Source organism: Lepus europaeus, chromosome 3 (assembly GCF_033115175.1).
Source record: "Lepus europaeus isolate LE1 chromosome 3, mLepTim1.pri, whole genome shotgun sequence".
NCBI classification, from domain to species: domain Eukaryota; kingdom Metazoa; phylum Chordata; class Mammalia; order Lagomorpha; family Leporidae; genus Lepus; species Lepus europaeus.
This window is the reverse complement of record NC_084829.1, coordinates 145320061-145344795: the sequence shown is the minus strand read 5'-3', so window position 1 is coordinate 145344795 and position 24735 is coordinate 145320061. Positions and strand designations below refer to the sequence as shown.

The window sequence follows — 24735 nt, the reverse complement described above, 5'->3', positions numbered from 1 at the left end:
ACTACTAAAAATGATGAACATACTAAATACTAAACTATATTTATAGCAATTTAAATTGTCATTGTAAATAAAATAAATGTACATTTTAAATTTATAATCATAGTGTATATATATATTAATTGTATTCTGACTTTTTTACTTAATATAATTTATATGAAACTTTTAAGAGAATATAACACAATTACTTTAGTTCCCTATACCCCTGTCTCCCTTCTTTTTTAAAAATCAGATCCAAGTCTACAGTATGGCATACTAAATGGTACATGACTCTTTTGTCTATTTTCAATGAATTTCACATAATTTATCATAAGGAAAAAAATCACTAAAATTAGAGGCTCAGAAATATGTATGTGCACTTTATTATACATGCTAACAAATTATCTTTAATGTCACTTGTGCACTGCACCTAGAAGAAATGACTTAATTCCACCACTTCTGCAATTTACTAGCTATATGAGTAGCGGTAAATCATTTCAAATCTCCAATTTACTTTTTTCATCATTAAAACAAGAAGCTTGGATTAGATCACTGAAAGATCTGTTTCTAAATCTCCGGGAGTCCTTTTAAAATAACATATTCCATCACAGAGATCATCAAGCTTTCTGGGAGAGCTCTCCACTTCTCACTCCCAATCCCAGCTTCAGACTCAGCTTCATGACAAAGCACTGCGTGTATATGAAATGTTGTCCATGGGTGGTGCACAGAATGAGACCATCGGGCAGCATTAATGTAAAAGCTCTACGACCACATCCAGCACTGACCTCACATTAGCCTACACTTCCAAAGTAGATTCTATATGTGGCAGTTCTGGTTGCTACATCTCAAGGAAGTCCAGAACAGACCTAAGGGAAATCCTGAAAACATAAGGAGAGGATAGAGGGGAAGCAGCACTATTATAGGAAAAGATATGATACTAAATCTAGGAGTTTGTGGCTAGAAGATAAAAGCAGAGATTTTAAAAATTACTTTTTAGTCTATAAAGAATAAAGGATAGACTGAAAACCTAAAAGATATAGCATTGAAGTTTAGAAGGGTAACTTTAGCAGAAATAAAAATTTTACTTCAAACAGAAGAAGTAACAGACTATAGAATTCTTTAGTGCACGAAATTGTACAGACTGAAAATATAAATAGCTTCCCATAAAAGATTTAAGGATCCATGGGTGACAGATTTATTATAGTGTATATTAAAGGAAACTAGGATTTTTAAAATGCAGAATCTTAGCTTTCAGGGAGATGTTTGTGATAAAGGCAGCTATGATAGGCTATAAAAATAGCCTATAGTCATTTTATAACATAACAAAACTTGGCCACCCACATAACTAATTGCTTTAAATGTCATTTTGAAGATGTTAAATGTACTTGATATGTTAAACTATAAAAACATAATGTGATGCTTAATCAAGTTTTCATATGCTTATAGTTGGTCAACAGTTTATTTGAACACAAATAGGTATGCCTCATTTCAAAAAGACTTTAATGGGAAAAAGCATTTTAGGAAATCCACAGATACGTGTAGCTAAATATTAGTGTACTTAAAAAAAGGTGACCTTTACAGTGATATGTGATTTAAATACATTTATCTCTTTTAGAGCATAAAATAGTAGTACCAGTACTTTGAGTGGCAGGTAGAACACTTACAATGAAACAATTCTTTAAGCACTTCAATGGGTACCTTCACAAGGTCATTTTGTTCTTTTGTAAATAAAATAGCATGTATATGGAAAATATACTAAAGCATGCTGGCAGGGGAAAGAGGAGAACGAAATGAAAGTGAAGAATCATTTGCTGCAGGAATGATTCTTATCGGTCCTCTTTTGGTGGCCATCCCTGTTATATAGATGTTGAGTCACCATCAAGACACTTAAAAATAATCCATAAGACTGAAGAAAGCTGTCCTAGGCTGTCAATACCAGAACACTTGGGAAGCTCAGGAAGGGAACTTGCATACTCACAACACCCGCCCTCCACCCTAAGGTACCTGCCCACAGCCTTCTATACCCAAAGGAGTAGCTCTACCTGTGACTGCCATTGGCAGAAAATATGTATTCAAGACCGACCATGGAGTTATTTCATAGAGAGGAATTTTTAAAATATATTTATTTATTTGAAAGACAACATTAGAGGGAGGCAGGTGCAGAGAGAGAGGGAGAGAGAGAGGTCTTCCATCGGCTGGTTCACTTCCCAAATGGTTGCAATGGCCAGGGCTGGGCCAGGCTGAAGCCAGGAACCAGGAGCATCCTCTGGGCCTCCCATGCAGGTGCAGGGGTCCCAGCACTTGGGCCATCTCCTACTGCTCCCCTAGCCATTCTTCTGCAAGCTCCGGAGCTGGTATTCTATGTTCGGCCTCTGTGCCTTCCTGCTCCTCAGCTCATCCCTTCATCTTGGCTTCCCTGAAATTCGTTTGCTTGGGGACATGAGTTCTACAAATTTGAAGGAGGGGTTTTTTTGTCTTTTTTTCTCTATATACTACACTATGAGGAGGTAGAATTAGGGTTTTCCTTGCTCCCCACCATTAATTCCAAGCCACTATTCTTCCATCTTCCAGGAAAAATCCTACTACTTTAAAATCCAAGACATATGTGCATTACATTCATACAAAGAGATTCTGGTTCAGGGTTGCTGCATAGGGTTATAAAAGTTGTCCACTGCCTCCATGGGTAAAGGGAGTCTGAAATCCAGTGCAGGATCCATTTGCAAAACCACAGCTCTAGTGAGAGAGAGCACCACCTACAGGCTGAGAGGTAGCACTGGTCTCCTCTCTCCCAAATATCTACCTTTCCCCTGCTCCCTCTCTCTCCATCTGTTATCTGCATGCTTTCGGCTTGCTTTGGAGTCGAAGAAAGCTACTATATATTAACCTTATCTTTATTGCTATAAACCACAGTTACCCAGCACTATCCAGCAATACTATAATCTCCCTAAGAGAGACTGTCCCATTCACCAAGATTATGATTTCACTTTGAATCCTCTTTCTTCCAACCTTGTTTAGTCTCTCCTCCAATGTCCCTGACCATGTGTTTCACGGTTTATAAAGAAAGTTCAGGCCTGGTGGAGAGAATCTTTTATCTTCCCACCACTAAAGCTCTAGTTTTCATGCATCTGTACTCATTTTCTCATTGTTTTCTCCTGAATCCCAGCTGTTACCGAACTCAATTCACCTGATTTTGCTTTCTTTACTACTCAAAGACTTTCTTTCTCTGAGCCTTTGCCATACCTCTGTTGTGAATCCTCAGTCTCTCCTGTACTGGATCATTGCCATAAGACATACAAACATGCTGTCTCACATCCCATTTTAAAGGAAGAGTTAATCACCACTCTTCAGTGCACTCCAGATCCTACTCAATCTCTCTTGCCTCTCTTCACAACTTCTCTAAAGTTATTTCCACAAATTGGTCTACTTCCTCACCTTCATCTCACTCTATCTTCCAGACTGATCACTTTCTTAAATTGCTCTTTGCAAAATTACCAGAAATCTCTAAGTTGTAGAATTTCATGATAGTGCTCTGGGCGAATTTTTCTGATTACTCAACCTAATTCAATAGAGAAGATCATTTTTCCCTTAGAAATATCCTCTTCTTTCCTTTCCCTTGGAAATATTATTTTCCTTCCTCTCTAAACACCAGAAATCCTGGATTTTTTTTCTACCTCACTGGATTTTTTTTCCAGGCCTTTTTGCTCTCTCCTTTTTTGCTCAATCATCAAATCTTAAGCCCTAATGCCTTGGTCAAGTACCCTCTCCTTATCTCCAGCTTTAGTCTTCTCAGGCAAATGGCATCTATTCCCACAGATTTAATCTCTACAGTAAATGCTGAGAACTCCCCAATCATATCTGAAGTCCAGAACAGATGAGTTCAAGATTCACATAGCCACGTACACATTTTAATACTTAATAGGCATCTCAAACGTATCAAAACCCAATTTTCTATTCTTTCCTCTCAAAACTCCTACAGCATTTCTCAATCCAGTGAATGGTCTGACCATTGATACTTTTACAAAAACACTATCTTTGATGGCCTTTGCTTTCTCAAACCGTACGTCCAATCTATCAAAGCACCTTGTCTACTTGCAGAGCATATCTCAAATCTATCATCTGTCTATAATAGCCAAAGGTACCACTGTTTCCCAACTGGACCACCACGGTTACTGCCTTTCTGATTTTCCCAATTATTCTTTTACATCCTTACAACCTATTCGTCACGAGGCATCTAGAGGATTATAGTCTAATGTATACAAGTTAGACAGGTCACTCCTTATTTAATAATTCCCATGTGTTCCACCATACTTACAACAGTCATACTCCTTCCCACATCTTACAAAATTCAACATGGTCCGGCCTCTACCTCCCTCTCCTACCACATCCCAAGCCCATGCCCCCATAGTCATTATAGTTGAGCTATGCTCCTTCCTGCCTCATGACTTTGATAACTGATGCTCATTTTAGGACTTTGTTCAGATGGTTCCTTCTTAATCTTCAGAGGCAACTCAAATGCCACTTTCCAAGTTATGCTTTCTAAATTTCCCCAAGCTAAATAAGTTCCCCCTCCTACATAGCACTTGTTAGTTTCTTTCACCCTCCAAAACAATCTGCTATAATTATGTATTATTTTCTTATTTACTACATGATTCCACCTATAGGGTAGAAGCTTCTTGGGGGCAGGTACAGGGTGCATTTATGGCTGGATCGTCAAAGAGCTGATTATAGATTTTGGCAAATAGGAAGCTAAATAAATATTTGGTTAAGTACTGACTAATTAACTGACAGTAAAAGGAAAAAAATGAAGGCAAAAACAAGGACTACAGATCCTTTGTTTGAGATGGAATTAAATATACTTGGAAAATATCCTCATGCTTGAGCTTATAATTGTAAAATGAAAACATTTGCATTGTTAGAGCACATACCACAAAGACAATGCTGTTAACAACTATTTTTAAAGGCCTTAAAAAGCCACCTGAATCATTTAAACAACATAACAAACAAGGAAAATAGAAAAGAGCATAGTTTTTACACTCTTCTTCTTGGCCAGTTTTATTTCCATCTTGGAAGGGAAAACCTACAAAGAAATGCCACCAACAAAAATAAAAGAAACACGTTGAAAAACACAGGCGACTTTTGGGGAAAGAAGTTTCATTCCTGAGAGGATAAATCAAGGTGACTGACCCAAATCTCTGAACCTTATGCTGCTGCTGGACAAACCACAAGGATAAGACTGTCTGTGTTTTCTACCTACACCCAGTGATTTGGGGATGACAGCTGCTGCAGCATTCAAGAATTCAAAGTTTGAGTCTGACTGATGTCAGGCCATTGGACACATTCTCTAATGTCTTCTATTAATCACAATTATATGATATTGATCAAATTGAACAATAGATAAATACTAAAGAAGAACGGTTCATTTTCAATAATCTACATGGACAATAAACACTCAGTATAGAAAATATAATAACAAAAAAGTTTCAAAATATACAATAAATTCAATTAGGGAAAAAATAAACAAATTTTTGGAACCTTATCTGTTTGTAAAATAGTGAAGGGATTTGCCTATTCAGTCTTTAACATAAACAATATTTATATCCCCCTCATATATATGTCCCATTGGCTACTGTTCACAAGTTAATGAGCACTAATGAGAAAAACAGGGACATTACAGAGGAAATAAAGTTCCCTCAATGGATCAATCTGTATTTATGGCTCCTGCATGAAGTAACTGTGTCTTTATATTCTATACGCTTTCTTCTTAGGATGGTTAGACTTTCACTTTGGGAGAAAACACTTAAATTCAACATAAATTCAGCAACTGTGATGATTTCACTAACCAAGAAAATTGCATGCTCTATGAAGTTTCATCTGGTAATAAGGATTTAAATACCTATCCTGAATTCAGTAAAACAAATGATCAAGTATTTATCATTAATTTAAGTAGAAATCTCTTAAAATTGCTATAGATAACTGATAATACCTCAATCTTTGCTCTTTGAGTCATTGAAAGTACTGTGAGATATACTAAAGCACAACGTATTTATAATGCAGACATAATATGACACAACAAATTAAATTTTTTGAGCACATATCATGTGCCAAGAACTTTTATACATCAGTTTTGATGTCACAATAATCCTACAGATCACTGTGATTTCTATTTTAGAACCAAGGACAGTTAGACTAAATGACTTAAAATAACTTGCTCAAGGCTCATAGAAATGGTAAGCACATGACTTTGTGGGCATAAGAATAGGGAGACAGATCCATAGTAATGAATAATTACTTATTTACTATTTGTAGCTTAAAATTATATTTCCTCATTTCCTTTACAATATTTCTGCATAGATAACTATATTTAGGTATAGGCATAGGTGTATGTGTATGAACAGGTACATACAAAAAGTGATTTTAGTCCTATCGGATGACTAAAATGATATTTCATGCCCAAATTAGGCATCCGCACCCCAAAAGTTACTTTAAGCACATTTCAATTGCCACTGTCTCCCTTTGCACTTAAAAAAGAAGAATGATGAAGATACATAGATTAGCTAGGAACTCTACTGTTTATAGAATCTAAAATATTTGGAGTCAGTTTTGTTTCAGAATTTAACTTTTTTATAGATTAGAGAACTAATATTGTGGATGTATTTATATTACATCTAACCCCAAGCAGGGTCTGGAAAATAATCAAATACATTTCTATTTCTGCATCTGGAAGCAAGGCTATTCAGAGTAAGCAGGATAACTAAAGACTATAATACATAGCCTCATGTCAATTCAAAGCCTTCTGTTATCAGAGCTTTTTTGCCTTTCAGCCTTGTAGATAAAGGACTGTGGACATGGAACTGTGAACTGTGAACAGCCAAATTATTTAGCCCAACTACAATTCATACAAAGCATTTCCTTTGAAAGCTGATATTAAACTTCACACATTATGCCCCAGTAATACTTCCATATGCAAGTAAAATTACCCTTCCAGAATGTGGCTGACAATGATGTAGATACCAAGCAAGCTGGGAGATAAGAAGGGAGTCCTGGTAAAAGGCCTCTCAGTGGCCATTAAAGTCAACACAATGGCTACTTACTAGACAGCTTACATGTTTCACAGAGGAAACCACATTATCTTTAATCTGATCTGGCTTCTAAACAAACACGGACAAGAACCAGTAAGCAGAATCACACATAGATCTCAGAGGTGGGTGGCAAAGCAGTCACCAGCAATCACCGACATTCTGATAACAAAGAAGAAAAATGAAACTATATGTAAAGAAGGTAAAAGCCTGCCTGTGCAGTCAAAAAGGTTTGAATTCCAATCTCAGCTCTACCAGCACAAGTTGTGTGATTTTGAGTAATTCCTTAACTTGTCTTCACTTCACTTTACTCATCGACATAATGCCAACACTCCTGTCTCCTCTGGATGTGTGAAGATTAAATGAAATAATGTATATGAAGGGCTCAGCATAGTGCCTAACGATGAGAAGCTACTCAGTAAAATTTATACAGGAAAAATAAAGCACAAAACCTCAAAGATAGAAGCCTGAATACATTTACTACCAATGCTTTAGAACTCATGGAGAGGCTTATCATAGTTTAATATAGAAGAAAATCATCTTGGCTGTGCTATGTGACTTTGAAAATATAATTTAACTTTTCTGAGCCTGAGAGCATCAGATTAGCTCATGTAATCTCAAGGGAGGTGAGAAATGGTTCTTTGTGGGGATATAGTGGTGGAAAATTTCACTCTTTTAATGTATAAAGCTCAATCATACAGCACAAAAGCAGATACATGGTACAAGCATTCTATGTGTAGGGGAGTGTCAGAAAGTCTTCCTAGGGAAGTAATAGTGAAAAAAAGGTTGCCCATCATTGGGTTAGATAACCTAGGTCCCTTATAGCTCTTCAATCTCCTTAATTCTGTTTCTGAAACAATAATGACAAAAATAAAAAACTAATAGAGTTTCCATACTTTGTTTAGAAAGACAAGGAAAGGGCTGACAACACGGCTCACTTGGCTAATCCTCCTCCTGCAGCACCGGCACCGCGGTTTCTAGTCTCGGTTGGGGCATCGGATTCTGTCCCGGTTGCTCCTCTTCCAGTCTAGCTCTTGCTGTGGCCCAGGAAGGCAGTGGAGATGGCTCAAGTGCTTGGGCCCACCCCATGGGAGACCAGGAGGAAGCACCTGGCTCCTGGCTTCGGATCGGCACAGCGCAGTGCCGGCCATAGCGGCCACTTAGGGGGTGAACCAACGGAAAAAGGAAGACCTTTCTCTCTGTCCCTCTCTAACTCTGCTTGTCAAAAAGTAAAAAAAAAAAAAAGAAAAAAGAAAAGAAAGACAAGGAAAGACATATATTCTAGGCAGATGACCACCTAGAAGTATTAACAACCATAATTATCATTGAGCTTGATAAAGAAAAATCTCATCTATAACCTTAGCTGTCATCCATCAAAATATCCTTCAGTCAGTTTGTTACATTTTCCTTTCTCTCTAAATAACAATATATCTCAGTCATGTTTAAGTATTAATATAATCACTTATTCTCAAAAAATGCACTAACAAAATAGAATAAGAACAAGTACTTGCAACTAGAACACTGGCATTGTCTTAGCTATGATAAATGAAAGATCACCTTGGAATATAATTCATTTTTAATTGCCTCTTCCATCTAATCTAACTACTGCTGTAGGCTGTCTTAAAATATTTACAAAGTAGAAGCAAAAAAAGAATCAGAGGTACTAAATAAAGCAGGCCACACATTCACAGTGATCATTTTTTATGGAATTTTTTACGATGAAAACAAAGTTATAACTTACATGTGGAATTTTTAGAAACACACAGATAAAGTATTCTAATAATTATCTCTCAGTGTTAAAACTGTTTTTAATTCGCTCTCTTCCCTGCCTTACGTGATGAGATGCTTACTATATTCAAATGATGTGTTATAATAAAAAAAGTTGTGCAAAAATGCAAGAAAGATCAGCATTAGCCACATTGCTCTAACCATTTCTGAAGTTGTTTATGTGTGATCTTGGTCTTATTCCCTCCACTGTTCTAGGCACAGCAAGCAACACACGCTCATACACTGCCCTCATAATTCTCTTGGAGTGCTCAGAAAATCTGTTTTAGAGCTTCTCTCAAAAAATAACATTCTAGAAATGTATAGATCTTCTCCAAGTCAAGCTGTCATTAAATACTTGGCCATACTTTATTACCAAGAATATGGATCATAAAGTGTTCTAAAAATAAGCATTTTATTCACTGCAAAATAAATGTTTTGATATCAAATTAGTTTCCAAGCAGTTGCATTTGAACAGATAAAGATGTGTGCGAAACCATAATTTCACTTAGACAGAGGCATTTCCAGCAGTATGCGTGAAGTAAATACATTTTTTTAACTAAGGAGGAATATAAATATGCAATCTTAAAGGGATGCTAACCACTGGTTATAGTTCCTCAAATCCTGGGTGTTCCAATGACAGAAAATGTCTCTTATCAACTCACATGCTATTTTAGGCTATTTTGAATATACTGACTAGACAAAGTAATGGCAGGAAAAGGTAGCAAACTATTGAAACCCTAAAAACATGCATATTTCTAGATAATTTCAGAGCCCACATGGTCCTAAACTCAGCCGCAGGCCCCAAATACTGCTATAATTAATTCCAGGGACCATATTTCCCTGATTTACCTGTAAATGCCTAAGTGTTCCTTACCACCAGAGTACTACAAACTGTATTCTAGATAATACCTATCAAGAGGCATGAGAAATGCAAAATAACTGGGGTTACCACTGTGGCATAGCAGGTTAAACTGTTGCCTGCAAGGCAGGCATCCTATATGGATGCTAGTTTGAGTCCTTACTGTTCCACTTCCCATCCAGCTCTTTACTAATAGCCTGAGAAAAGAAACAAAAGATGGCCCAAGAGCTGGGACCCCTGTCACCCACATGGAAGACCCAGAGGAAGCTCTTGGCACCTGGCTTCAGCCTGGTCCAGCCGTGGCTGTTGTAGCTCTCTAGGAAGTGAACCAGCAGATGGAAGATAGGTATCTCTGTTTCTCCCTCTCTCTCTGTAACTCTACCTTTCAAATAAATAAATATTAAGAAAGGGGAAAAAAAGATATTCAGAATAGCTAAAATGATCATTGGCAAGGCTTAGGCTTATTCAAGAAAAAAACTCCATTACAGGTACCATATGAGAATACATTCAGTCCTCAATATGATAGTAATGGCTCAGCACATCATGATATAACAATAGAAAACAACACTAAAACATAGTTTCAGTAGTCACGTATTTGGCATGTTCCCAAAACCATCAACTTCTTAACTTGACAATGTGCATCTACCTGCCAGGGCCCTAGAGTTACCTTTGTTTTAGATTGATCCAGGATGTTTTTAAGTACTCAGTGGTTTCTTTCACATTCCTTGTGTCATCACTACTGTATTCCTCCAGCAGCTTCTGCAGGACATGATCGAATGCCATGACAACACCATCACCAGGACCCAACTCTTGAAGCAATATCTAAGGTGTAAGTTAAGGTGTGATTGTTAGATTTGGTCACTTAGTAACTAGTATTACCAAAAGACGGGGTCTGTTAGGAACTTCTAACATGCTCTAGAGACAGACATCATGAAAAAAAAAAAAAAAGAAATTAGAGTACAAACTCTTGGAGTAAGGCTAAATTTTTAAAAACTCTACTAGTGAAAAGGAAAACATCTAAGAAGTTAATCAGGTACACAGAAGATAAGAAAATATTATCTTTCCTCTTTGAGGCATTTCCTCCCTCCAATCATTGGTCTTTCTCATTCTGGTACACGTACACACATTGCTTAGGAAGGAACACTTAGTTCCTCCATACACATGTGTGCTTGCAGAAATGGAAAAGACTAACATTCTGGGAACTGTCTGCCTTTTGCCCCTGTTTACACTGTGTTTGCTGCTACAAAGCTAGCAGCATGGATGAGTCAAGTAATCAGGCAAGGTTTACCCAGAGTTTGCTTGAACAGATAAAACGATGCTGGGTGTCGCCTTTGGTTCCTGGTCCCACTTACTCAACTTCTGAGAGTGTCTGCATCAAGATACTCTCTGTGAAATCTAAGTGACAATTGAACGATCCCATAATAATAATTTTGCATAATTTTGCATCTGGTAAAAAAAGTACATAAATATATAAAATCTACTCTAATGTTTCAGAAGAACCTCATTGATGATTTTTAAAGAATATTCTAAATATGATGACTAAAACAGTAATACAGTATTTAATTGTATTCCTCTAACTATAAGTTCACAGGATTTGCTATTACTTTGAGTCAAGTGATACAATCAGCATATCATCAACACAGAGAATGATCCAGAAACCAGGACAGCTGGCCCCTTGTTTTTGACATTGTAATCATGGGAGGCCTACACTTGTGAGGGATAAAAATGCGCATTTCCAAGCTTTAGATTTTGTTTCCTGCATCTTCTTTGTAATATTCTTCACAAATGTACACTTTCCTTTTAGACTATCTCAAGGACAAATAAATGTTAAGCCAAAATATAATCTTACAACCACAATCTCCAGCTCAAGAATAGCTTCTATGATTGTAGAAAGAATTTTTAAAAGCACTTTAAAAATCCAATAGGTGTTCAACATTATCAATTCTAAAACAGAAAGTTCACAAAATGGGCACCTGCTATTATGATATTGACAAAAGTTTGGTTGCAAAGGCATTAAAAGAGACTAAGCTTACTTATTATATCAGTTGTTCACGGCAGTAACCAGCAAATGAAAGTCTCAGAAATTTTTAGAAATAAAAGTCTTCAAGAAAGTCAAGGGAAGAAACGAAAGTCCTGAAAATGTTCTCTTTCTAGTGGTTGGTTCACCAATGTGTTCCATTTACAAAGAGTGAATGAGCTATACATCCAAGACACACACGCACACATTTCTATTTATTAATATCTCCAGAAAGTTTTCAAGAAGCTTCCTGATCAAAATCTTCCAGTAAGTCTCAACATGTATTCTAAGAAATGTATAAAACATCATGACAGAGTCCTAAGAATTGCAGTCAACCAATGGGGGCGGGGGGGGGGGGGAGTGCACCCAACAAAACGATACCACCAAAACTATCAAGTGGGTCTTACTTGATTATCAGAAATCTGCTTGACAAGGGGGTCCCGCCGGGCTTGCTGGAGCATGTAGAATCGGGCCTCACACTTTCTCATCAGCTCCTCAGTCTCCTCTCTGTGGTCGTCCCAGCGGAGGCTGTCAACAGCCATGTCTTCAAGCTGCTGCTGTCTCAGCTCCACACCATGCTGCGTGCTGTCCCACTGGTTCTGCACCTTCTCCACTGGGGGCATTACCAAAACAAGCCCCAAGTCACTAACAGGAAAGCACCTGATCCAAATTTCATCATGCAGCTAAAGTTGATCAACACATGTCAAAATGATTTTTTTTAAGATTATATTTATTTGGAAGTCAGCGTTATAGAAAGGGAGACACAGAGAGGTCTTCTGTCTGCTGTTTCGCTCCCCAAGTGGCCACAAGGGGCAGGGCTGAGCCAGGCCAAAGCCAGGAGCTAGGAGCTTCATTTGCGTGTCCCACGTGGGTGGCAGGGGCCCCAGTATCAGGCCCAACCTCCGTTGCTTTTCCCATGCCACTATCAGGGAGCTGGATCGGAAGTGGAGCAGCCAGGACAGGAATCGGTACCCATAATGGATGCTGGGTAGCAGGTAGTGGCTTCACCTGCTACACCACAGAGCCAGGCCCTCAAATGAATTTTAACACACATCTGCCACACAACACATGATATGCTTCTGAAATTACTCTGTTTTTAAAATTAATTATTTATTTGAAAGAAAGAGAGCTCTATCTGCTGATCCACCCACCCAAATGCCTGCAGTGGCCTCTAGCTGATGCCAAAGCTAGGAGCCGGGTACTTGATTCAGATGGCAGAAGTCCAATTACTTGAGCCATCAATGCTGTCTTTAAGGGTCTTCATTAGTAGGAAGCTGGAATCTGGAGCCAGGTCAGGTGAAAAACCCAGGCTTTCTGAAATGGGATGTGGTCATCATAACTGGTGTCATAACCACCGAATAGACCAAAAGCACATCCCTTTTTTTGAGGAAACCATTTTTGAGGGAAAATACTGGATTAAACTTTACTTGGAATGCACTAAAACACCTTACAATAAAAATATTCACTATAATAAATCAACTAGGAGAAAAATTGCAAAGAAAATACTTCCCTATTTGAAGCGAGGGTGTAAAAGTACTATGTAGTAGGACTTGAAGACAGAGAGTTCTTTGTTGGCATCAAAGGAGATTCTCTAAGGTAGACTGGATTTTAAAAGACAACAAACTGTTTAAGGATAGTTTTCTTGTTTCACAGCATGAAAACACTATAAAAGAATTTTTATGTGTGCAAGTTCAAGAGAAACACTAAAAGGAAAGCAGCTTCAAGTCTGTGTTCCCAGGAGCTCTTCATCATAAAAACTCCATGGTGACTCTCCGCCTTCTTCTTGTTTATGGTTGTTTCTTATGATTCCTCTTTCTTCTCATTCTCCCATCCTGTCCCTATCTCTCCACTACTCTCTCCTTCTCTCTTTCTCTCTCTCTCTCTCTCTCTCGCCTGGAGTTAAAGAAAGACAGCTCATGCCGGCGCTGTGGCTTAACAGGCTAATCCTCCGCCTTGCGGCGCTGGCACACCGGGTTCTAGTCCCGGTTCGGGCGCTGGATTCTATCCCAGTTGCCCCTCTTCCAGGCCAGCTCTCTGCTATGGTCCGGGAAGGCAGTGGAGGATGGCCCAAGTGCTTGGGCCCTGCACCCGCATGGGAGACCAGGAGAAGCACCTGGCTCCTGGCTTCAGATCAGCGCAATGCGCCGGCCGCAGCGGCCATTGGAGGATGAACCAACGGCAAAAAGGAAGACCTTTCTCTCTGTCTCTCTCTCTCACTATCCACTCTGCCTGTCAAAAAAAAAAAAAGAAAGAAAGACAGCTCTAAGGAAATTTAAACATTTGATTACTTCAGAGGCAGTTAAAGATCTTGAAAGGAAGAAGCAGGAAATAATAGCTTTAAATATCTATAACTCACTGATAATAAATAGGTCAAAGGTTACAAAAAGACTGCTAAAGATGCCTTAGATAGCAGACAGACTGAAGGGCTATAGTCAAGTACCAGGCCCAAGAAAAATTTAACTACAAAGTAATATCCAGCTGTGTTATAATGGGACATTATGGTAAACTTCTGGGGCTAATATAGGGTTATAGCTGGCCATAACAACTATCAACTTAAGATCATTCAGAAAGCAATAAGTTATACTTATCTGTCATAATTCTAAAAATGTGTCCAGTAAAGATAATCTGCTTGCTTAGCAGTTTAAATAAATTGCTTAAGTTTTTAACTTAAGGAAACAGAGGAAAAATCTATCATAATGATCAACTTGTCAGTTAAAAAGTTACATAAAACACTTATAACCAATTCTATGACTAATAGAATCTAAATATTGAACAAGTAAAATGAAAGACATGAAGCAGTAAAACTATCAGATATACCATGAAAATAAGCAAATTATCCTATCCACTGTAAGTGCTAAAAAAACAGGTTACTATAGGTTCTACATTTCAGCCAGCAGGGTTTTCATATCAAGCATAGTGATGAAGACAAGGTACTCTCTATTTACACACACACACACACACACACACAAAGAGAGGGCATTAGATGAGAGACAGAAGGTATATAGGAGAAGGAAAATGTTGCAGCACAGTGTGTTAGGCAGTTGTTTATGATGCTGGCATCTCTTATCAGGGTGCTGGTCAAGTCCCAGAAGCTCTGCTTACAAGCCAGCTCCCCGCTAATGTGCCTGGGAAAGCAGCAGAGGATGACCCAGGTGCTTGGCCCCTGGCACCTATGTGGGAGATCCGAATGGCTTTCTGGGCTCCTTGCTTTCAACTTGGACCACCCCTGACCACTCAGGAAGTGAATCGGCAGCTAGAAGATCTCTCTCTCTCTCTGTTTCTCTCTCTCTCTCTCTGCCATTCTGCCTGTCAAATAAATAAAATAAATCTTCTAAGAAAATAAAGGTGACGGAGAAAAACATCAGATGGTAAAAAAGGCAAACCAGAGATGGGCTTGCAGGTAGTTCGGTGAAATCAAAGCACAGGAGTGCGCCTGCAATGTGAGGGTAAATGGGACTGACCTAGGCTTTCATAACAAGCCAGTTGATGAACCAACTGATTAAGCAGGGAGAAAGAAGGAAACTCTTTTTTTTTTCTTTTAAAGATTTTTATTTATTTATTTGACAGGTAGAGTTACAGACAGTGGAGAGAGAGAGACACACAGAGAGAAAGGTCTTCCCTCTGTTGGTTCACTCCCCAAATGGCCGCAATGGCCAAAGCTACACCGATCTGAAGCCAGAAGCCAGGTGTCTCCTCCTGGTCTCCCATGGGGTGCAGGACCCAAGGACCTGGGCCATCCTCCACTGCCCTCCCGGGCCACAGCAGAGAGCTGGACTGGAAGAGGAAATACTGTCTTATTTAGTAAAAATAAGTCAACATTGTCAGATACCAAAAATTCTTTGCTAACTCATCTCCTACAATAACCTTGAGGCTACCACATTGATTTTGAAATCAAAACTCACATTTTATAGGAGCAAAAGCTGACTCTCTTCCCTAGATAAAGATTAGACTGTATTCTTCCGGTTTACATGCTGCCACAAAAATTTATTAGGTACCTAGTTTGTACTGGGCCCTGTAGGAGGCTCAAGGATTACAAAGGTAAATATTCATGATCTATTGATAACAGGGTGGGAGAGAGGATAGGAGAATTAAAGTAGCCATAAGAATTGCAATGAAGCTATGGGGGGAAAGCCCACAGCAGGAACTAGAGGTAGCAAAATACAGTCCATCAGGGACAAGAAGGGGGCAGGAAGACTTCACAAAAGGGTGACATTTTAGCTGCTGAGTAGAATTTTACCTGGGGAGAAAAGGTCAAAATGAAAAAAATAACACAAGTAAAGGTAAAAGACTAGGAAATGTCAGCAAGTTTTAAAGAATATGTGTGTGTATGTGTGTGTGTGTAGTACCAAATCATTAAGAGAGGAGGCAAGGGCTATTGTGAGAGAGGGCATGATAACTGCAGAGTGTGAGAGTGCAACACATCCTTCTTGGGAATGCAGGCTGTGAAGTGCCTGCCATGCAGATATAAGGTGATTTTGAGATAGAATGCAAACTCGAACTACAGACCCTTGCTACTATTTTGTATGCTTATTTTTTATATTGTTTTATTTTGTTTTTTGCTGAACTATCCCCAAAATCAATGCCAGCCATAATGCATATACAAGGGAATTTCAACTTCCATGGAAAATGGAACTACAAGATAATAATTTATTTTGGTGCCAAAAATTTTTTGAAATCCATGCATATGGAAGTCTTCAAAAAGGTCATGAAAATAGTATTATGAAAAATCCATGCATGGATTTCAACATTTTTGCACCAAAATAAACTTAACTTTTAATTCCACTTTTCCACAAACTGCATGGAGTATCCTCATAGTAGTTGCTCAAGTAGTATTTTCAGAATGAATCCTGAGGAAATATGCTGAAGTGTATAGTAAGAGCTGGTTTTCTGTGAGTAAAGTATAATGCACAGATGGATTTTCATTCTTAAAGGTTTCTCTAAGTTTTGCTTTTCTAATGCTTTTGAAAAAATCTTATCTGGAAAAATAATCCAATGTGTAACTCACGACATAAAACTAATATTAATACTCTAAAGAATTCAGAAAAGAATTGTGACAATGGTCATAAAAATAAAGCCATATTGCTTATAAATAAAGTATCAAATAACAAATTGGAATAGTCCTTTTTAAAATGCATTTATTTATTTATTTAAAAGGCAGAGTTACAGAGAGAGAGGAGGACAGGGATCGACCATTTTTAGGGAAAGTAGACAAGGATACATAATTGTTTTTAGACTTACATTTTTCTGTGATTGCTGTTCTCACATCCGAACTGGAGGCTTTATTTTTTAAATTCTGTGCCAATGTAAAAACATAATCGAGCTGAGGATGGCGCTGCTCTAAGTCAGCCTTTGTGATCTATTAGGAGAAATGATTATGATGATAGGTTAATGCCACGTGATTAGAATACTAACAAAGCATAGTAGTCACTGCTGTTGTTTTCCTCTCCTAAGGTATGGAAAAGCACCAAAGACATGGCAGAGAAACAGCACATGGTTTGGAGTCAAAACTGGGTTCAGATCTTGGCTTTTAACTTATCACCCAGGCCCCCAGGCAAGGCACATGATTTCTCTGTGTCTTAGTTTTCACAAAAGGAAATAATAAGATATTAATAGTTTAGTCACATCAAGTCTGAAGGATTTTTTTAAATCCCTTGGAGAACTGAAAAATTCTCTGAAAACATCAGCAATTACTGCTGTTATTGCTGCTGCCAATGCCTTGTATATCTATTCAACATCAGATATGAATACAAACTAATGTGTCCTTTATGGCTAAGATATAGCATATTGGAAAAGTGCTCTTTGGAATAGGTGCAAGTTAAATCATCCTAGACATAAAAAAACAATGATCTGGGGGCCGGCACTGCATCTCAGCAGGTTAGGTTGCTGCTTGAATCACCAGGATCCCATTTTGAGTACCACGTGAGTCCAGGCTACTCCAATTCCAATCCAGCTTCCTGTCGAGGTGTGTGGGAAGGTAGTGGGGGATGGTCCATGGAGCAGGGCCCTTGACAACCACATGGGATACCTGGGTGGAGTTCTAAGCTCATGGCTTCAGCCTGATCCAGCTCTGGCTGTTGCAGCCACTTGGGGAATAAACAAGCAGATACAAGATCCCTGTCTCTTTCTGTCCCCCTCTCTCTGCTGTTCTTTTAAATAAATAAATAAACCATAAAAAAATTATTTCTCCACATAGTGTGCATCTGTTAGTACTGATAAAAAGTGGGAGAAAAGTTAATGATTTCAGGATAGCAGAGTATGCTAAGTATATTATTAATAAGGAGCCATAAGGATTAGGAAACATAATTTATAATGAGCACAAACATTGGGGTAAAAGACTCTTCTGGTCCTTCCTCTAGAAGAATGCAATGATTTTGTAGTCTTCAGTTACTCCTACAGCGTAAATAGCACTTCTCAATGGATTACTCCCAACTCCCAATCCCAAAACCCAAAGCATATTTCCATAAATGCTGATCTCTTCCTTCTAAACAGCCTAAGAACCCCTCAACACAACAGACCTGCAACCCAATCACTCAAACCTCTTCACACTCCATTTCTTCTACCCCTTATTTCTGCTAATTGCAACAGCAGCATTGCAGTCTCGCAGAAGGGGTCTTTTCCTTGCTTGAAGCCTCTCTTGCCTCCAATCCATCCTACTCTTCTGACTAAAGCTGGGCATTGTTATCATCAGTTGCCAGCCACAATTTGGAAAAGAAAAAGAAATGGGGAAAAATGATGCATGCCAATGTCAGACAGGATCAAAGTCCACAGGCTTTGTACTATCTACAAGCTCCCTCACAAGGTGAACTTGAGCTGTGTTTCCTGTCTTACTCCCAACTATCCTTTGTTGCACAAACGTTGACCCTGATGTCCCTCATGACTGACTCCCTCCTTGTCTTTATTTACTGCTCTCTATACAAGGAATGTCATTCACTTTATCCCTATATATCAAAATGCCACACAGTCTGGCTTCCGTCACTGCAGAGGTATATAATCCCCTTCCTCAGTCTGGGCTCCTTAACAGGGGCTTGCAGCTGCCCAGTGGCTTTTATTAGATTCCACCATGCCAGTGCAACCGGTCCAACTACTTGTACTCAGTGCCTTGCCTTATGTAATATGGAGATGAAAACAGTACCTGACCTACCTTTCAAGGTTACTAAAGAAGTGAGTGAGATAATAAAACACTTAGAATTTTTTAAACCTCCTTCTTCCAACGTTAAGGATAAACAAAGCAGACCCAAACAGATCTTGTCTACCCCAGTGTTGTGGTAGCTCCAGGACAAGCCTTTACCCAAGACACCTACTTTCATTCGAGAAACGGTCTTATTGATCTCTGTGACATCCCCGACTGTGACGATGTTGGACTTCAGCATCTGGTCGATCAACATCAGCCAGTCGGCTAGTTCTGTTATGGTTTTATCCAGATCAGCAGGAACTGAAATGTCGGAAGTACGATGAGACTGAAGAGGAACATCTGATGCAGATGAAACTAGCACCACCTTTTGGACACTAGGATGTGCTGAAATAAAAAATGTGGCAAAACAGAAACAAATCAGCAGGACACTTAGATTATGGTGATGTAATGGTGGCATGTGCATGTGAATTTAAGTACAAGTAAGCCTAAGTAAAAATATTATAAAAGGTTTTTATGTTTTCGTAATGAAGTGGCCATGGGCATTGACTACAATACCTATGTCTTGTGATTCCCAAAGAAAACTAAACATTCTCACAATGTTTCAAGGCAACATTAAATGTCTAGAAGGAATAAATAATAAACCATCAGAAAATTACTGGCATCATTATATTTTGTCAAGATATTTTTCCTTTAATTATAATTTTTCATTTTTTATTTGACTTTATAATATCAGCACATCTCATTCTTAATGTAATTCTGAATAAGTATGAAATGATCTACAAATATATTCACTTTTATTTAGCCCTTTTCTTTCATTGTTCCTGAAATGTTGTTCAAAATCACCTTTCCAGAAATAGCTTTTTAAAAAATGATTTATTTGCAATGCAGAATTAACAGTGAGAGAAAAGGAGACACGGAGACAGATGAAAAATGGGGGAGAGACAAACAGGAGAAGAGAGGATGGCAGAGAGAGAGAGAGGGAGAAAGGGGGGAGGAGAGAGAGAAACAGAGATTTTCCATCTGCTGGTTCACTCATTAAATGGCCTTAATTGGGGCCGGCGCCGTGACACATTAGGTTAATCTTCTTCCTGCAGCACCAGCACCCCATATGGGCATTGGTTCTCATCCTGACTGCTCCTCTTCTAATCCAGCTCTCTGCTGTCGCCTAGAAAAGCAGTAGAAGATGGCCCAAGTGCTCGGGTCCCTGCATGGGAGACCAGGGTCTAAGAAGCACCTGGCTCCTGGCTTTGGATAGGCGCAGCTCCAGCCATTGCAGCCATTTGGGGAGTGAACCAAAGGAAGGAAGACTTTCTCTCTGTCTCTCTCACTGTCTATAACTCTACCTCTCAAATAATAAATAAAATCTTTAAAAAACAAAATGGCCTTAATGGGCAGGACTGGTCCAGGCCTAAGTCAGGAGCCAGGAGCTTCATCTGAGTCTCCCCTGTAAATTTCAGAGACCTATGTATTTGAGCCATTTTTCCACTGTGTTCCCAGGAGATTTTGCAGGGAGCCAAATAGGAAGCAGAGTAGCAGGGACTCGAACTCACACTCTGATACGGGACGCTAGTGCTGAAAGCCCACTGAGCCACAATGCCAGCCCCAAGGAATTTTCTCTCAGAGTACTTTGCACATTTCTGATCACCACCTTAGTACAAATTTCTCAAAACTGAAATACTGGGTCAGAAAAAAAGTGTATGCATTTAATACTCACTGTCACATTGCTTCCAGCATGTGGAACTGAAGAATATCTACACCAACATTATTCATCTCAATGAACAGACACATATTTTACTATTATAATCATTTAGTTTTTTATTATTAATAAGATTAATATTTTTCAAACTTGCTAAAGAAATGTGGTATAATAAATAACTATCAAGGTTTTTTTTATCTATTTCCCTAAAATTTACATGAACTCTTTCGCTAGGAAATATGAATCCGTGCCGTGTTGTCAAGAAGAACGCTTCTATCTGAGGAATTTCTTTAAGATGTGGTTGTTCTTTTTGAACAAATGAACAAGCCTAACATGATTAAATCCATAAATCTCTTGTAGAGGACTATTTTCCCAGGTCTTTTACAGTGAGGAACACTTGTCTTCTTCTAAGATTTGAGAAATGTTTCCTTGCTCTCTATTTTTATTTTTACTTTGTTTTTGGTTTTCAGTTTTTGTTTTTGTGCTTTCTAATCATGGGAGGTTGATTGAGGTTGATTGTTGTTTTGACACTAGGAATAGTTACACTAATTATTAAACCAAGCCAGAGCCTATTGCAGTTTATGATGTGTAAGATGAGACAATTTTCTAAAACATATACTCAGACTGAAAATTCGTTTTAATTCCAATCAAAATACCAATCTGTTTGCCTGTAGCTTGACAAAACAGTAGATTCAAATTTTTGGTTGTAACATTAATATAGAAGAGAAATAGACCAAAATGAGTAAAAGAAAAAAATTCTGGATGAGGGATAGGTAATATGAGATTGAAAAATATGAAAAAAACATGAATGTGTTTAATACTCATCAACAAATTGCTTCCACAATGTGGAACTGAAGAACATCTATACCAACAATATTCATTTCAATGTGCAAACACATATTTTACCACTATTTAGTTGTAGTGCTTAGCTAATTATTAATTCAGTGAATGAGGAACCAGATATCCAAAGACCAATGAAAGAACCACAGTGCATACACGGCAGAGATATCTGACTTTGGCAATGACTTTACATACGAATGAGAAAGAATTTACTGTTCAATACATGATACAGGTAGAGTGGAACCCACAGCTGGAATGGGAAAATGACAGGACAGATTGTGACCTCTTCTGTATCATAGGAAAATTAATTCTCGATACATTAAGGATATGAATATAAAAACCAAAAGTGCTAGCTAAAAATATGAAATATGTTTCTGACTCCATAGAATTGTAGGAGCTCTGAAACAAAGCATAAAAGAATTTGAGAATTGTTAAAAAATGATAAATAACCATTTTAAAGCCTTTAAATGACCCAGAGAGTCAATATTTATAATGTACATTCCAGAAAAAGAACTGTAACCAAAATACTTCTTTTAAAATTTCAAAAATCAACAACCTATAAAACAGGAAACAAGAAAGACCATAAATATGAAGATGAAAAAATATTACCTCATTGGTAACTGAAGAAGTACAAATTAAAATGAATTGCTGGGGTCGACATTGTGGCATACCAAGTAAAGCCACCTCCTGTACGCCAGCATCCCGTACAGATGCCTGTTCATATCCCAGCTATTCCACTCCCAATTCAGCTCTCTGCTAGTGCCCTCAGAAAAGCAGCAGAAATGGCCCAAGTATTGGGCCCCTGGGAGACTTGGATAAAGCTCCTGGCTCTTGGCTTTGGTCTGGCCCATTGCTAGCTGGCCATTGTAGCCAACTGGGGAGTGAACCAGCAGATAGAAGATCGATCTCTCTCTCTCTCTCTCTCTCTCTGTGTGTGTCTCTCTCTCTCTTTCTCTTTCTCTGTCTGTAATTCTAACTTTCAAAATAAATAAATCTTATTTTGAAAAAGAATATATAAATGTATTACTATCTATATACCCAGAACATATGTTGTCAATGTAATATTTGGAAGCTCTGGTTTCTAAAGACTCTTCTAAGGGTCATAATGCCTATATAAAGAGTCACCATCGCAAAAAGCTAGTTGCTTTTTCATATCTATTTGGAGTCCTACATGCACAGTGGTGTTTTATCTGACATATCACAGTGGTGTTTCACATGTGCTATCACAAAAGACCAAATGCAAAGGTATATATGAGAATCCAGTTGCCTTCTGTTAAGCTAGACATTTAAGAGATTTTAAAAACTGTAAAGCAATGACTCCTTTCTACCTTTTCGGTTTGGAAAATATGGCTCTTATGTTAATGTTATAGAAATACATTATTTTTGCCAACATAATGACTTTATTATTGGTATTTTTAAACAAATTAATTACACAAATAATCTTGAAATTTCTAATTATGTAAAAAATGACAAATATAACACACATTAATTTTTAAAAGTGCAAACAATCCTGAGCACAAAATATTGAGATGCTGGTCATAACAGAACTACAAAAAACCTTACCCACACTGGCAAGAGTCTGAACTGGAACAAGTAGTCTAGAAAGTTCTGTAGCAGTAGTTAGCAAACTAGAAGGCTCCCATGTCCTAGGACTCGGTGATCTTGCCACTAGGTATGAACTTCACACATCGCAATGCCCACTCTGCACTGTAGCTTTCTTTGTAGTTTGGTTCACTGAATACCCACTGAGAAGTTACCATGGGAGAGGCATGTTCTAGATGCTGCAGGTATGGGCGTATGCGACACTGAATACCCACTGAGAAGTTACCACGGGAGAGGCATGTTCTAGATGCTGCAGGTATGGGCGTATGCGAGACAAAGTCCTGTCCTCGTGGAGCTTGCATTCTGGCAGGGAACACTGACACAAGCTATGAAGTGAAATCAGTTCAAAAAAAGAGAGACAGTGTGTGTTTGAGATATGGTATGCAGGAAGGGATATTTGAGTAAGAACTGAAAAAAGTAAGTGTGTGAAACACACGAATAGCTGAAGGAGGAACATTTTTGGACATAACAGAAGTAACAGCAGGCATAAGTTCCAGAAAATGAAAATGTTCTTGGCATGTATGCAACAGCAAAAAGATGAGGGGTTTAAAGTAGAATGAACAAAGGGAAAGTAATTAGAAAGGTGATCAGAGACACAGGCACAGACAGATCACACAGGATCTTCTGGACCATGGAAAGATGTAACACATCTAAATGGGCAGAAATGATTAAAAGACTGTGGGCAAATGAATGACATAATGTTGCCATCAGAAGAAGGGACTATACAGGTAAAGGACAGCAAGAATAGAATCAGGAAAAAAAAAAAAACAGGATCAGAATGATGAGCTAGAATATTCCAATAGTCTAGACAAAAGATGAGGAAGTTCCAGACCAGGCAAGTGCTTGCTTAGGAATGGCATACGGAATCTGGACAAGAGCTGAGGATGATTCCAAGTTTACTGACCTAAGAACTGACTAAACATCCAGAGTTCAAAATCTGTCTACAGCTTTGGGACTCCTGACTACAGCTAAAGAGAGCTCTAGGATTATAGGATAACCATGCAATGAATACTACAAAACAGTTGAAATGAATAAACTAGAGCTATGTGTATCAAAGCATATGTCAGTGAGGATGATCCAGTTGATAAGAAACAGGATAAGTGCAGAGCCAAGAGAAGATGCGATCAAAGCACAAGTGGGGGGCCAGTGCTGTGGAGTAATGGGTAAAGCTGCCGCCTGCAGTGCTGGCATCCCATATGGGCAACAGTTTGAGTCCCGGCTGCTCCACTTCCAATCCAGCTCTGTGCTATAGCCTGGGAAAGCAGTAGAAGATGGCCCAAGTGCTTGGGTCCCTGCACCTGTGTGGGAGACCCAGAAGAAGCTACTGGCTCCTGGCTTTGGATCGGCACAGCTCCGGGCATTGTGGCCATCTGGGGGATGAACCAGCAGATGGAAGATCTCTCTCTCTCTCTCTCTCTCTCTCTCTCTCTCTCTCTCTCTCTCTGTGTGTGTGTGTGTGTGTGTCTCCCTTTCTGTAACTGACTTTCAAACAAATAAATAAATAGTTGAAAAAAGTAAAATAAGGTCATTAGTTAAGAGATACGTAGTAAAGAATACACAGGAGAAAATGCTAGTTTTCAGTTTGGAGTGTCCACTTGGAATGCATAGTAATAGCTTTCAAATGAGTACAGTCAGCAAAAAGCTGGCATGGATGAACCTTAAAAATATGATACTAGGGCCAGCGCCGCAGCTCACTTGGATAATCCTCCACCTGCAGCACCAGCACCCCAGGTTCTAGTCCCAGTCGGGGCGCCGGGTTCTGTCCTGGTT

General features: G+C 38.7%; 1 protein-coding gene across 5 annotated transcripts in view; it reads right to left on the bottom strand.

The window, feature by feature from the left end:
• The window catches only part of UTRN (utrophin), a 591543-nt gene that overhangs the window by 283436 nt on the left and 283372 nt on the right, over window positions 1-24735 (bottom strand). For all 5 annotated transcript variants that reach the window (XM_062186881.1, XM_062186876.1, XM_062186879.1 and 2 more), the window contains exons 47-50: window positions 18997-19211; window positions 16934-17051; window positions 12103-12308; window positions 10346-10500 (exon numbers count right to left, since the gene is read on the bottom strand). In XM_062186881.1, the coding sequence (XP_062042865.1) occupies window positions 10346-10500; window positions 12103-12308; window positions 16934-17051; window positions 18997-19211 (694 nt within the window). The remainder of the gene's footprint in view (window positions 1-10345; window positions 10501-12102; window positions 12309-16933; window positions 17052-18996; window positions 19212-24735) is intronic.